Genomic DNA, 15,139 nt, shown 5'->3' with positions numbered 1-15,139 from the left:
TACAGACCGGTTCAGAGATAGGTTGAAAATGTCATTGAAGATACTTTTGCCATCTGGTCAGTGCATGCTCTGACTACGCGTCCTGGAATTCCATCTGGCCCCGCGGCCTTGTGAATTTTAGCCTGCTTAAAGGTCTCACATTGGCTACGGAGAGCGAGATCACACAGTCGTATGGGACAGCTGATGCTCTCATGCATGGTTCAGTGTTGCTTGCCTCTAAGCGGGATTTCTTTATAAGGGGCTGGATTAGTGTCCTGCTCCTGGAAATCAGCAGCTCTAGCCTTTAGCTCAGTGCTGATGTTGCCTGTAATCCATGGCTTCTGGTTGGGGTATGTACGTACGGTCACCGTGGGAACAAGGTTGTCAATGCACTTATTAATGAAGCCGGTGACTGATGTGGTAAACTCCTCAATGTTATCGGATGAATCCCGGAACACATTCCACTGTGCTAGCGAAACAGTCCTGTAGCTTAGCATCCGCTTAGTCTGACCGCTTCCGTATTGAGCGCGTCACTGGTACTTCCTGTTTGAGTTTTTGCTTGTAAGCAGGGATCAGGAGGGTAGAGTTATGGTCTGATTTGCCAAAGGGAGGGTGAGGAAAGGCCTTGTATGCATTTCTGTGTGTGGAGTAAAGGTGATCTAGAGTTTTTCGTCTCTAGTTGCACAGGTGACATGCTGGTAAAAATGAAGTAAAACAGATTTAAGTTTCCTGCATTAAAATCACCAGCCACGAGAAATGCCGCCTCTCAGTGTGCATTTTCTTGTTTGCTTATGGCCCTATACCGCTCGTTGAGTGCAGTCTTAGTGCCAACATCGGTTTGTGGTGGTAAATAGACAGCTACGTAAAATATAGATAAACTCTCTCAGTAAATAGTATGGTCTGCAGCTTATCATGAGGTATTCCAACTCCGGCGAGCAAAAACTCAAGACATCCTTAACATTAGAGATAGCCTAGCGGTTAGAGCTTTGGGCCAGTAACCAAAAGGTTGCTGGTTCGGATACCCGAGCCGACAAGATGAAAATCTGTCTGTGCCCTTGAGGAAGGCACTTAACCCTAACTTGCTCTAGGGGCACCTTACTACTATGGCTGACCCTGTAAAACAGAACATTTCACTGCACCTATCCATTGTTTTTTATGTTTTTTTGTGTGTATTTTTAAAGAAAGAGAAACACCCGCCCCCTCTCGCCTTACACAAGTCTGCCATCTGATCTTAACGATGCATAGAAACACCAGCGAGTTGTATATCCATGTCCTCGTTCAGCCATGACTCCGATAAATATAGGATATTACAGTTTTTCAGTTTCCGTTGATAGGATAGTCTCGAACAGAGCTCATCTGACTGCACGTTTTCCAACAATACAGAGGGCAATGGCGGTCTACTTGCACGCCGACGTAGTCTCGTCATGACACCGCCTCGCTTGCCTCTTTCGCCGCCGCTTCCTCTTTCGAGTCCTGGGGATCAGGGCCTGGTCCGGCGTAAGCAGAATGTCCAGAGCTGCCAATTTGTTGAAGTAGAACTCTTCATCCAAATCGAGGTTAGTGATTGCTGTTCTGATGTCCAGAAGCTGTTTTCGGTCATAGGAAATGATGGCAGAAAAAGTTAAGATCAACGTAAAAAAAAAGAAATGGTCAGGAGCCCGTAAGACTGCAGCGCCATCATTTTCAAGCTCGTTCCACCAGAGGAATGGCTACCTCTTGGGCACTGTTCTAAGACATCTCCTTACAGGAGATTTGCGTTATGGCACGTTAGGCCACCCCTCATACGTTTAAAGGGTATTTCCAAGCTGGATGTCACTGCACCTTCATTGGTGCATACTTCCTCAGTGAACAGCTAATCATGACTACCCGGACTATTTGCATTGTCCCACCCCACCCCCTCTTTTACGCTGCTGCTACTCTGTTTATTATTACATTTACATTTTAGTCATTTAGCAGACGCTCTTATCCAGAGCGACTTACAGGAGAAATTAGGATTAAGTGCCTTGCTCAAGGGCACATCGACAGATTTTTCACCTAGTCGGCTCGGGGATTAGAACCAGCGACCTTTTGGTTACTGGCACAACGCTCTTAACCACTAAGCTACCTGCCGCCCAAGAGCAAGCATAGTCACTTTAACTCTACCCACATGTTCATATTACTTCGACTAACCGGTGCCCCCGCACATTGACTCTGTACCGGTACCCCCTGTATATAACCTCCCTACTGTTATTTTATTTTACTGCTGCTCTTTAATTATTTGTTATTTTTATTTATCTATTTTTTACTTAACACTTTTTTATTTAATTTTTTATTAAAACTGCATTGTTGGTTAAGGGCTTGTAAGTAAGCATTTCACTGTAAGGTCTACACCGGTTGTATTCGGCGCATGTGGCAAATAACATTTGATTTGATATTTGGCCAGTTCTTCTTGTGATAGGATAGCTGCAATAACACTTCTGCTAAGACTCTGGAATTAAAAAAGCTATTTAATTCCTTAATATAAAAACACATTATAATACTGAGATAATAAAATGCCCCCTATCAGTAATTATTGCCTCTGTTGCTCAGCAGTTATGAGTTGGATGGTTTCAAGACTCCAACCAAACATATTCTGAAATGAATACTAATGCAATTATAGTGGTTTTGTTCCAATATGGCCATGCTAGTATGGACATTGGAACCTAGAGGAGCTCTTATGCCCATTCTAGGTTACTTTAGCTGTTCTTGCTTCTTCCTAACCAGGTGACCAACTAGGAAAGAGGAAGTTATTTTTATTTTTACATCACAGTCAAAGTCTCCATCTCAAATAATTCCATATTCCCTGTATAGTGTGCACTACTTTGGACCACACAGGGAATAAGGTGTCATTTGAGTATTGTTCATCACGTCAGTCTTTTTCATCATAACAGTCACTATAATCATAACAGTAACACTGTCAGCCAGCATAGTTCACTTCACAGTGTGGTTGGTTGGTGTCAGTTCTTCTGTTTGGAGATTCTAAACAGACCTGGGTCGCAATTAGCACCAGAATGTAGCTAAATAAAGCACACCTTTCTGTAAATACTTGAAAGAAAACAGATCCTATTTGGATCCAGGTCTGGTACTCTGGTTCTAAGCTGGTTCTCCGTCCATCCCCGGTGTGTAGGGCTTGCTCTTGGCCTTCTTCTGCAGCCGGGTCCTGGTGGGTTCAGTGAGGACCAGTGGCTCCTGGACTACCATGGCAGGGTATTTTCTCCCCAACATCTCCACCTCCACCTTCTGCCCCACAGAACACAGCTCCACTGGCAGGTAGGCAAATGCCAGGCTCTGCTGGGTGGTGTAGCTGTAGGTCCCTGATGTAGTGTTGCCAACCACCTAGGAGAGAGAAGAGGGTAAAAGGCTATATGCTTTTCTATAGGATGGTTGCATGTAGGAAAATGCTGGGTGGTGTAGAGTTTAGAAAAATTATTAGTGTCATTCCACAATAATACAATTATTGACAATACATATTACACATAAACAAATCACACATTGTGGAACATTTATAATACATTGGCGTGATCTATCATCTATAATACATTACATCATCTACATTGTTGGTAATATTGTTGGAGTAAGTGTAAGCCTCTGATGTTGTGTTGCCTCTTTACCACCACACGCACGCATAAACGCACACACACAGCTCACCTTGCCGTTGAGCCAGATGGTCTCGTTGCCCTCTGGGTCGACAGCGTCCGTATCCATGGTGATGTATGACAGCTTCCTCTTCAGACCTTTAGCTTTGATCTCCTGCAGTGCTGCCTTACCAATGAAGTCTGCAGGCTGGAGATAGACAGGGAGAGAGATGTTAGTGTGTGTGTGTGTGTGTGTGTGTGTGTGTACTGTATTTAAACATTGCATTTATTAAAGAATACAGGTGTGTAGGAGACTTAGTATACTGGCTACATGGCCACAATTTCATAACATCTAAACATAAGCCACAGGTTTGAATTTGAATAGAAATGTTTGAATATTAAAACCTCTACTTGAACACACATATATACACCTGTTCTGAAAGGCCCCAGAGTCTGCAACACCACTAAGCAAGGGGCACCACCAGACTTCAACTGTACATACAGTGGCTGACTTGTGAAAGAGCAGTAGCTAGTAACAATGTCTACCTTGTTGAGTTTGATGAAGTAGTCCAGACCAGCTTCCAGAGGGTTGGTGTCACAGTTCATCTGATAAAAAAACAAAACATCAATCCACACAGCATGAGAGTACGTGTGTGTGTGTGTGTGTGTGTGTGTGTGTGTGTGTGTGTGTGTGTGTGTGTGTGTGTACCTCTGCGCCCCAGCCTCTGAAGCCCTTCTCCAGTCGTAGTGATGACATGGCGTAGGTACCAAAGTTGTCGATGCCCTCATCCTGTCCTGCTTCCATGATAGCCTGGTACACCGCTGCCATGTCCTTCTGAGGAATGTACAGCTCCCAGCCCAACTCACCTGAAACACACACACAGTCAGTTACACTGTACATGCGCCGACATGCTACACATGTACTCTTAAACATTTGTAAACGTACACACACACACACACACACACACCTGTGTAGGAGATCCTGATAGCTCTGAGGTCGATGCCAGCCAGTTGAAGGGGTTTGCAGTGGAGGAACTTGAAGCCTGCATCGCTCATGTCCTCCTGAGTGAGTTTCTGTAGAACGTCTCTAGCCTTTGGTCCAGCCACACCCAACACCCCAATGTCCTCTGTCACGTTAGAGATGTCTACATCATACGCCCCCTCCTCTACCTCTTTCTCTATCCACCTGGGGTTAGGGAGGGATCCATAGGGTTATATGGTTGTACTTACAACAAGGAATAGAAACATCTGCACAATGTTGATTCAAGTCTTCATTAAGGACTTGATTAGTTGAATCAGGTGTATTACTGCAGGGCTGGAGCAAAATCCTGCACCCACATGGCCCTTGGTGGATAAGATTGGCCACCCCTGCCTGCCCTGCCATAAAGCTGCAGTGCAGAGTGCAGATTTCCTGACTGTCATGTTCTGATACCACTAGGGGGTGTGTGAGAGAGCTGAATGAATAGAGTGAAAGGAATTGGAGATTCATTTGTTTTTAATGTGATTATTGGAAGACAGAGAGGGGCCATTCAGTAACAGCTGCTGTGAGGAGTTGGACTACGTAGTTATACTACCAGTGTGTGGGCTAGAATAATGTTATATAATGGAATATTGAATAATGTTATATGGGACAGCTTGACTCTACTACTGGCCTGGGCTGCTTAGTGTATGAGAGGTTTCCAAATCTGTCTGTCTGTCAGTGTTTGTCAGAGTCTGTGTGTGTGTTACCTGAGGTCATGGAGCTCTGATCCGGATCCTGTGATGAGGAGGAACTCTCCAGGTGCGAGCTGGGTAATGGTGACCTCAGCGTAGACTCTTGCAGTGGGGGTCAACATATGGCTGATGTTAGTCAGGCCCACCTGACAGGGGAGAGAGAGGAACATAAATATATGTCCTAAGCCCAACAACCTCAAACAGGCCAGCATGTTCAAACTCAACACTGCCGCCTGTTGGCAATAGCGAGTTACATAGGGACTGGGAGTTATACAGTGGTGCAGTTAGTTGTCTATGAGAGTGAATGAGTTTAGCCTGGTGTGATGCAGTGGCACATTCAGTTTCTCTCACCTTGGGCATAGTGTTGGTGAGATACAGTAAGATGTGATATAGAAGCACAGTGAGTACTAATACAGTGAGTTGTAAATAGTGTTATCCTTACGTTGGGCATAGTGTTATCCTTACGTTGGGCATAGTGTTATCCTTACCTTGGGCATAGTGTTATCCTTACGTTGGGCATAGTGTTATCCTTACCTTGGGCATAGTGTTATCCTTACCTTGGGCATAGTGTTAGCAAACAGTCTGTCCAGTAGTTTCTGGGAGTCCTTCCCTTTAACCATGAACTTGCCGAAGGGCGTCAGGTCAATGACCCCAACCTTCTCCATCACAAGGTTACACTCCCTCCCCACTGGACCGAACCAGTTGGTACGCCTGAAACTCGGCCTGGGAAGAACAGACAGACACTTGGGGGTTAGTTACTTGGTTTATTTAAAATGTAATGACTGAAAGTATTAACTGAGACAGTGGTTAGTTTTTTCCATATATTAAAAAATTATATTTTAATAAGTAAGTTGACTGAAAGTGAGAACACATTCACAGTAATGACTTGAGAGGAGGTGCAGGGGAGAGGAGATATGTCAACGCTGTGTTATAATAAAACAGTCATACAAAGAAATGGCTCTAGGAAGGAACCTATTCACTGCAAGTACGTACATAATGTTCAATCACTGGGCCCTTATACAGTGGGTTTCATAGTTTTACATATGGGCATAATTTCATAAAGAAATCCCACAGATGGTGCTAAATTCTCAGAGCCAATAAAAAGCTTAATCACCACTCGTAGATAACCAACTGGAAGCTAACCGTGAGTTGGGTTGGCCAACTGGATCCTAACCCTGAGGTTGAACAGGCCAATTGGACCCTAACCCTGAGTTTGAACAGGCCAATTGTATCCTATCCCTGAGTTCGATCTCTCAAACACCTCCAGCTTTTAAAACAAGAGTGGTTTCAGACCAACACATGATGATGACGTGGGACTGATATTATCAGTCTATAAAGGGTATTGAACAGTAAGTACCAAGCAATTATTTCCACAGGCATCCCAAAAAGAAAGAACACCAAGTCCTCGAACAGTCTAACACACACTCCGGAACCCACAGCTGCACTGGGACCAAACCACACTGCTGTCCACACACACACACACACACACACAGACACAGACAGACAGACACACAGACACGGCCATACCACATTTCTACCACATTGCTACAGTGTGTGTGTGTGTGTGTGTGTGTGTGTGTGTAGTGTCTTCACACTCAAAAACAGGATGCAGAGAGTTCCAGGCACAAAGGAGATAGTGATGTGCCAGACAGACAGCTTTTGAATGGAACATGTCCTAAAGCCACACTATGCTTTCTTTACGTGTACACGCCATAAAACACATGAACCTTTTGGCAAACTTCCTTCATTCCTGTCCACTGGCATGATGATCCAGCAGCAGTAGTAGCAGTGTGAATGAAACTCCAGGGTGTGTCAGATAACAACACATAGTTGGACAGCAGATTGTGAGAACTGGTGGTTTAATTCCACTCCAAGAGGGTGTGTCAGATATACCACATAGTGGTTTTGGCAGATTGTGGGAACTGGTTATGGTTTATGATTTTGGGGTGGAGTGAAAGCAGTCTGCACACTGCACAAATAAATTGGGAAAGGATGCTTAATGCTCAGTGGTAGTGTCATACTTGTATTGATTGACTGGGTATCTTACTTGTATCCTGCATCGTCTCCAGGCTTATAGAACCAGTGTGGTTGTTCCCAGCCAGCATGGAAGCCCATGGAAGCCTTCCCCTTTAGTAGCTCATACACACCACTGGTCCTGTGGGTCGGACGGCCCGCAAAACGCTCCTCTTTAGGGTAGCCCACTGAGAGTGGGAGGGAGAGGGACATTAAAACATATTAATTTTCAATATTCTTTAGGAAACATGCCTTTACTTCAGCCAGTGGAGATATTCCATTAATTGAAAACCCACTAACCCGTTGTCCAAACTCATTCCCTACTATAGGCCAGCCAGAGTAGAGAGCACTCACCCACATTGTTGAATCCATAGGACTCTCTGGCCTTGGCACACATATAGGGTACCGTGGTCCATTTGCCGTAGCGGTTGGGGTCACACTCAATGAGGTCATAGGGGGGTTCCCCTGTCACGATCCAATCACTGAGGAACTTCCCGATGCCACCGGCGTGGATTACTCCATACCTGGGACATCACACACAGTCAGACCATGCGGTAATGCCTTTGACCTTCAACCTCCCACTCCTAGTCAGCCAAACATAACAAGGCTTACCTAGTTTTTACAGCAGGGAAGATAGTAAGACCTTCAGAATGAAGAACCTTCACACTACATCATCCAGTCATATCGATTTACTTCAGCATCCACCCCTGACTCCAACCCACTGCTCAGAGCTCCCCCAAACACACACACACACACAATCCCACTCCTATGTTTACCCGAAGCCGATGGCGGTCCAGTAGTTGCGTGCGCCCTGGTGCGGTCCGACCATGGGTAGGAGGTCAGGGGTGTAGGTGATTGGTCCAGACACAATGTTGATGATGTCAGCATTCTTCAGCACAGGCACCATCTCCATGGCCATCTCTACGTGGTCCATGATACGGTCCAGGTCTGACTCAAACAGCTCCTTACCAAAACCTGTACAACACACACACACACACACACACACAGAGGAGTACAACTGAGGTTAGGCATAGAGAGAGAGGGAGAGGGAGAGTGAGATTGACCGATAGACAGACAGACAGATAGACAGACCTGGTGGTACTCCATCTGTAACCCAGGAGTCCTGCAGCACCATCTTCTCCTCTCTCTCGTAGGGTCCAAACAGCAGTCCGTCTCTCTCCTGCCTGAGGTAGTAGGAGCCCTCCAGGTCCCTGATTACTGGCAGCTCTGTCTTCAGGGCCTTCACCTAGACACAACAAAACATATCAAAATGTATTAAACATCAAATCAAACTTTATTAAACATCACAACACATGTTAATTTAATTTGAGTGTGTCTATTTTAAAGTAATACCTCAGGCACTGTTGCTGTGACAACATACTGGTGATGGACAGGGATAGTGGGGTGCTCGAGGCCAATCAGCTGGCCAACTTCCCGGGCCCAGAATCCTGTTGACCAATCAAAGAACAGTAATTAATTAATGGTCTGAAAAGGTGCACCCTCAGCGGGGTCGAATGAAACTAGAAACATCCAGGTTTTTTTCAGGGGAAAAGGAAGAGAGCCTGTAACGCGACTTCCGCTTTAGGACGTGCGCCTCACTGTTTACAATCCCCACCCCATTGAAACATATATCTGATGCCTAAAAATAGTGCCCGTCTTTCTTCGAGAAAGTTTTTGCCACAAAGTCAACAGACACCACATACCAATTTTGTTGGTGCCATTATCGCTAGATAACGCTAGCTAATATCTGGCTAGCAGCTAGCTACTGCACGTGTTTGCTTTCTCTCTGAAGTTGTTTCCATCTGGAATATAAACAAGGCGACATTCCATCTTAACGCCTTTCTTTCTCATCATGACCAGAATGTGGGGTATCCTGCTCAGGTGTTTCTTTTACACCTTTTAGGTTATCATAGATGTTTTGAGGAGACCCGGAAGCAGACACAGGAGTAGGGAGAAAGACGCCAGTCGGGTGTAAACAGCCATCCCTGAACCGTCCCAGTCTCCACAACAAGGAAAGCAAAACAAGGATAAGAACAGAGCCTCACACACCTACTCTCTCTGCCCTCTACCAACCCAGCCTTCACTTCCTGAGATCAAAATAGTGTAAAGCCAGCTGGGTCCCACAGATTGTGCAATGATAATGACATAAATGGAGCAGAAAATGGCCGTAAAATTGTAGAATCTCAGATACAGAGAATAAAAGCCGGTAGATAGGTAGAGTAAGAACATGACTGTTGCTACAGTACAGTACTATGGTGTAGTCTATGGCACTTAGACATGGTTGAGACTGAAATGACACCATATTCCCTAGATAGTGCACTACGTTTGGCAAAAACGATGGGGCTCTGACTAAGGCATGGTGTTAAGGCCCGCCACATTAACTCTAACAGAATTAGCTATCTGTCTGTGGCTCCAACACTATGGCTCCACATCTTAAGACATAGAAAGGAGACCCCTGTTCTACCAGCTGAGTCTAGTCACACTCGCCATAGAAGGTCATTCTTGTTTTAAACTTCTTCAAAGGCATCATTTTCAAAGGACTTTCAGTGTCTATGAATTATGCCTGTTTCTTAAACCTTCATTTACCAAGTGGTCAGCTGAGCTGGCTGTTGGTGATAATGTGATCTGATATGATCTTATCTGGTGTTTGGTATGTCAGATGTAAGGCCTTCTTCTTTTGGAGTTTAATGGCAGTGTGCAAACCAGCTTTTTAAGTGTGTTAACACCTTTCTTGGGAGCATTTAACCATCTCCCTGCTAATTAGCTTCCCCACTAAAACACTGGCACAAACATGACTGTTCCTACCCCGTAACATTCTAAAAGAGAAAGAAACTGACCAATCAGAGCCACTACATTCACAGGGATATGGATACACCCCTAAAACGGAACCTTCACTCACTACAGTACCTGTGTAAGTCACAGAACTATTGCTTGACCATGACAAGCGCAAACCCAGTCAACTCATAGCACTACATAAAATGTATATACATTTATTCATACAGTGTCTTCCAAAAGTTTGCATCCCCCTTGGCATTTTTCCTATTTTGTTGCATTACAACCTGTAATTTCATTGGATTTTTATTTGGATTTCATGTAATGGACATACACAAAATAGTCCAAATCGGTGAAGTGAAATTAAAAAAATTACTTGTTTAAAAACTCTATAAAATAAATAACGGATAAGTGGTGCGTGCATATGTATTCACCCCCTTTGCTATGAAGCCCCCAAATAAGATCTGGTGCAACCAATTACCTTCAGAAGTCACATAATTAGTTAAATAAAGTACACCTGAGTGCAATCTAAGTTCCTAGTCAAAGCCCAGACCTCAATCCAAATGAGAATCTGTGGTATGACTTAAAATTGCTGTAACCAGCGGAACCCATCCAACTTGAAGGAGCTCGAGCAGTTTTGCCTTGAAGAATGGGCAAAAATCCCAGTGGCTAGATGTGCCAAGCTTATAGAGACACCCCAAGAGACTTGCAGCTGTAATTGCTGCAAAAGGTGGCTCTACAAAGTATTGACTTTGGGAGGGTGAATAGTTATGCACGCTCAAGTTCTTGTTTGTTTCACAAGAAAAAATATTTTGCATCTTCAAAGTGGTAGGCATGTTGTGTAAATCAAATGATACTAACAACCAAAAATTATATTTTAATTCCAGGTTGTAAGGCAACAAAATAGGAGAAATGCCAAGGGGGGTGAATACTTTCGCAAGCCACTGTATACTGTAACACAAAGATTTAAAAAGAGATACCCATAACATTTTACAAATAAAATAAAATATTCAGTAAAATAATATATGGCATAGCGTCTGTGTACAGTACGCTGACTACTAACCAGTATAAGAAGCCTGTTGCTACAGGCTTCTTGCCAGATCAATATTATGATTTCTGGGGCGAAAGTCAACTGCCCTCCCTCTACACACAGACAAACACACACACCATGCCCCCTGCTGACACTACAGCTGTTTGTCCCTACAGAGCACAGACTGGTAACGGCCTGCAGGAACCAGTTGTTGTGACAGCTGAAAAATGTCACATAACCCCACTTGTTGATTTCTGCCGCTTTCTGCTGAGTTGCAACTGTTCCACGCCAGACCCTGTGTCAAATACATAAATACTTGACATAAATACTTGACATAAATACTTGAGCTACAAGTAGGGCAAAGAGTAACGATATAGTATGCAAGTCTGATATAATCGCTCGTTTTAGATACTGCTTTACAGTATATCTCTCAAATTGAGCAGAGTTTTGCTGAATTATAAGAACTTCAGCTTTGTTAAAAAAATTTTGCTCAGAGGGACTTACATACTCTCTCTACCTTTAAAAGGTTGCCTTTCCCTACTTCTGTAGGCTATAGCCAGTTAGGGCCAGAGCAGAGCAGAGCTGCTGGGGGACTCAGAGTAGATAGCACACGTTTACCAGCTCACTGTAGCAGGACACACAAAAGGTCATTCACAGACCCTCCTAGGAATAAACTCAGATGAATTGACTCTGTGATCAATTTCCAATGGGGCTTTACATCTGATATAGGCTTACTCATATCCACAGTACACCCTCCACACCTTTAACTAACTCACTATCCTCCCTCTCTTATTTATGAGCACCAGTGATAGCGTGATAAGCTAAATCATTTCTAAAGGCCAGATACTCAGATAAAGACTATTTCTCTCTCTGTGAGACAGTAGTGTCCATTTTCTGTTCACAGTATATATGGCTTCCACTTAGGACTGAAAGGTAAACGGAATTAACTGGTTTCACCCGTGGTTTGAGGAGGTCCTGTGTGAAGACCTTTCACTGGGCGTCTCAGTGGCCCGATCTCCTTTTGGTTCCATTAGTAGGTCACAGGGCCAACATGGTGAAACCGATCCTTCAGGGGGAGACACATTCCAAGAACCACAACCCCTGACCTTACTGTGGAGATTCTCATTGGTCAAGGTGCCAAACGGTGGTTCCAGGAAGAGGGAGTGTAATGTTTTGAAGGTGGGGGAGGAGAAGATAAAAAGACAGGAAACCGGATTTGCCTCCAGCCCTGGAACAGCTGCTCCTGGGGACATTGGTTTGTTGAATCCACTGTGTTAGAGCAGGGTTGGCGCAAAAGCAACAGCATGCACACCCAGTAGCTCTCCATGAGCAGGCTTGGCCCCTAGTGTCCAAGAAGAAAGAGCGATGAGGAAAGGGGAGAGGAGACGTCTGGGAAGACGCAAAAGAGGAAATGTTTGGGAAGACGACGCCTGGCAAGTGGGGTTGGGAGAGAAGATGGGAGTAAATGAGAGGGAAGTAAAGAAGAAAAATAGAAGGGAAAAAGGGGGCAAGGAATGGGGCGAGTGTGAGACAGTGGAAGGAAAGAGAGATGGAATGGGGTGAGTGTGGGAGTAAAGGGAGGGAGCGTTGGAGAGAATGGAGTCTGTGAGGAATGCTGCAGCAGCACTCCAGGATCTGCTTTCACATGGAGTTATTTCTACAGACCACAGCTCCAGCAAGCAGAAATCACATACCCGTCCCTACCCTGCAAGTCAAGGGGTGAACCCCCAATTCCCAACACACTTTACACAACTCATCCACCCACTACAGGAGAGATTAGAGAGAGATTTGTATTGTAATGAAAGATATGAACACCCCAATGTTATGTATAGAGAGGGAGGCATCGCTGGAAGTGAGCAGGTTTCGGAAAACAACATAAAACCTGGCAGTGAGTGCTATTACCCTCTCATCATAATTAACATACCAGGGTTATTCCCACATATCCAAACAATGCTCTCAAAATGTCAAAAACTCAACCGCAAACCAGTGGGCCCATTTCACAGTAGGAGAATGAGGTTAACAGATTTAACTCCTAGTGGAGGGATTTTATGGGGTGTAGTAGCTACTGTTTATGAGCACAACCAATGCTGTTCTGATAGAAGGAAGCCCACAAAACCAAAACTGAACACCCAGATAGACTCTCAGACGGCAGGGTGTGTATGTGTGTGTGTGTGTGTGTGTGTGTCGGCGTCTGCTAGTGCAAACAAACACAGCAATTTACTCAATCACCACACAAACCACCCACTCCTGGACCTGTATGTCCTGTACATGCTCTGTGCTATTTTACTGGACCATATGGAGACAGTAGTCATTACTGCATTGGTCAAACACTACAAATCTACAGTGTCTGGTGGGATTTCAAATACCAGCAGCTTCAGAAGCTTTGATGAAATCCTTTAGCTCCACTATGGGATGTTTCCATTGTACCCCTAACAAAGTGGGCTTCATTTGGCCCCAGCAGCTATACTGTAGCTAGCTATATGTTTCTCTCTCCATGTTGATTGTACACAAAGTACAATGTATAGGACATAGACTGTAATGCTCTCACCCGCTGTGACTTATGCAATAACACACACCAGCTCCGGACTGAGTTAAATTTGTATCTTAAAAATGAGTGAAGGCCAGAGATTAGATTGAGATTTTAGTCATTTAGCAGACGCTCTTATTCAAAGCGACTTACAGTTAGCGAGTGCATACATTTTCATACTGGCCCCCCGTGGGAAACGCACCCACAACCCTGGCGTTGCAAGCGCCATGCTCTACCAACTGAGCTACAGGGGACGACATGTATCTAAACCTCCTTAGAATCACATAGGATGACATCCTTAAATACACTGAATATTGAAAAATAAGATGGAAAGGTATTTTCAGATGCACGTCTTAACATTGAGCAGGTATTGTCCAGAAAGTTCTTGACTCTTACTTTCCTGATTCCATTTGAAAGGTACATGAAAGGGGACACAGACTGCTTAAGTAAAATAATCAGTCAACGTTTAGTTTAAATGTAATGTTTACATAGGTAATGCCTGAACGGTAACAAGCTGAAAACGTGGGTATCCATCTGTACAACCAGAATGTTTATAGGTTATCTGGGTTAAGTGTTTTGTGGTTGGCTGTGGTAGATATCTCCATAGGAAAAAAGATAGCAGTGTCAGTCCATTATTCTTCTACCTCCCTCCATGGTTTAGGCTGGACCTTGCCGACTGGAGACAGATTCCATGTGATGCCGGTTTGTGTCAGTACAAATCCCCAGACAGACACACAGAACGCAACTCCTCCGATCATCAGGCCAGTGCCATACTTGGCATGGAATTCGGGGGCGTGCGTCGAACTGAGCCTCACTTGGCGGGCACCTTGTCCTGCGGAGACGTTCAGAGCTGCTTTAACAAACCGAAACATGTTGGCTCGACTGTAGATTTGTGGATACCCTTGAAGAACAAAATGGAAGAACGTTCGTGACAAAATACCGGAAGCAGAGTGAGAAAGAGAAAGGGGAAGATAGAGAGAGATATTGAGGTGAATTCTTGGACTATGCTGGATAAACAGCAGTGGAAGGAAAAGCGGAGCCATATTTGCCAACTAAATCCTCCCAGAACTGGTATGACCCGGTTCAAACCACGTGACCCCATTTCCCCTGAACTCTGACTCTCTCCTGAGTGGCGCAGTGGTCTAAGGCATTGCATCGCAGTGCTAACTGTGCCACTAGAGATCCTGGTTCGAATCCAGGCTCTGTCGCAGCCGGCCGCGACCGGGAGACTCATGGGCGGCGCACAATTGGCCCAGCGTCGTCCAGGGTAGGGGAGGGAATGGCCGGCAGGGATGTAGCTCAGTTGATAGAGCATGGCGTTTGCAACGCCAGGGTTGTGGGTTCGATTCCCACGGGGGGCCAGTATAAAAAAAGATGTATTCACTAACTGTAAGTCGCTCTGGATAACAGCGTCTGCTAAATGACTAAAATGTAAATGTCAAAGGTACCTAATATGGCCGCCAGGCAGCCTCTGAATTCAGACTTAAGAAAGAGAGACTAAATGAGGCCGAA

At 44.8% G+C, this 15,139-nt stretch overlaps 1 protein-coding gene across 3 annotated transcripts in view; it reads right to left on the bottom strand.

Annotated features, from left to right (window-relative positions):
- Positions 1-2,733: 2,733 nt before the first annotated feature.
- The window catches only part of LOC121541556 (dimethylglycine dehydrogenase, mitochondrial), a 30,163-nt gene continuing 17,757 nt past the window's right edge, over positions 2,734-15,139 (bottom strand). For all 3 annotated transcript variants that reach the window (XM_041850636.2, XM_041850639.2, XM_041850638.2), the window contains 12 exons: positions 8,652-8,746; positions 8,391-8,544; positions 8,075-8,273; positions 7,653-7,822; positions 7,333-7,486; positions 5,843-6,008; positions 5,301-5,431; positions 4,541-4,758; positions 4,282-4,439; positions 4,119-4,178; positions 3,646-3,780; positions 2,734-3,333 (listed from right to left, as the gene is read on the bottom strand). In XM_041850636.2, coding sequence (XP_041706570.1) covers positions 3,091-3,333; positions 3,646-3,780; positions 4,119-4,178; positions 4,282-4,439; positions 4,541-4,758; positions 5,301-5,431; positions 5,843-6,008; positions 7,333-7,486; positions 7,653-7,822; positions 8,075-8,273; positions 8,391-8,544; positions 8,652-8,746 — 1,883 coding nt within the window. In that variant the 3' untranslated portion in view covers positions 2,734-3,090. The remainder of the gene's footprint in view (positions 3,334-3,645; positions 3,781-4,118; positions 4,179-4,281; positions 4,440-4,540; positions 4,759-5,300; positions 5,432-5,842; positions 6,009-7,332; positions 7,487-7,652; positions 7,823-8,074; positions 8,274-8,390; positions 8,545-8,651; positions 8,747-15,139) is intronic.

This window comes from Coregonus clupeaformis, chromosome 27 (assembly GCF_020615455.1).
Source record: "Coregonus clupeaformis isolate EN_2021a chromosome 27, ASM2061545v1, whole genome shotgun sequence".
Lineage (NCBI taxonomy): Eukaryota > Metazoa > Chordata > Actinopteri > Salmoniformes > Salmonidae > Coregonus > Coregonus clupeaformis.
The sequence above is the reverse complement of the archived record's forward strand: the minus strand, read 5'-3'. Positions and strand labels throughout refer to the sequence as shown.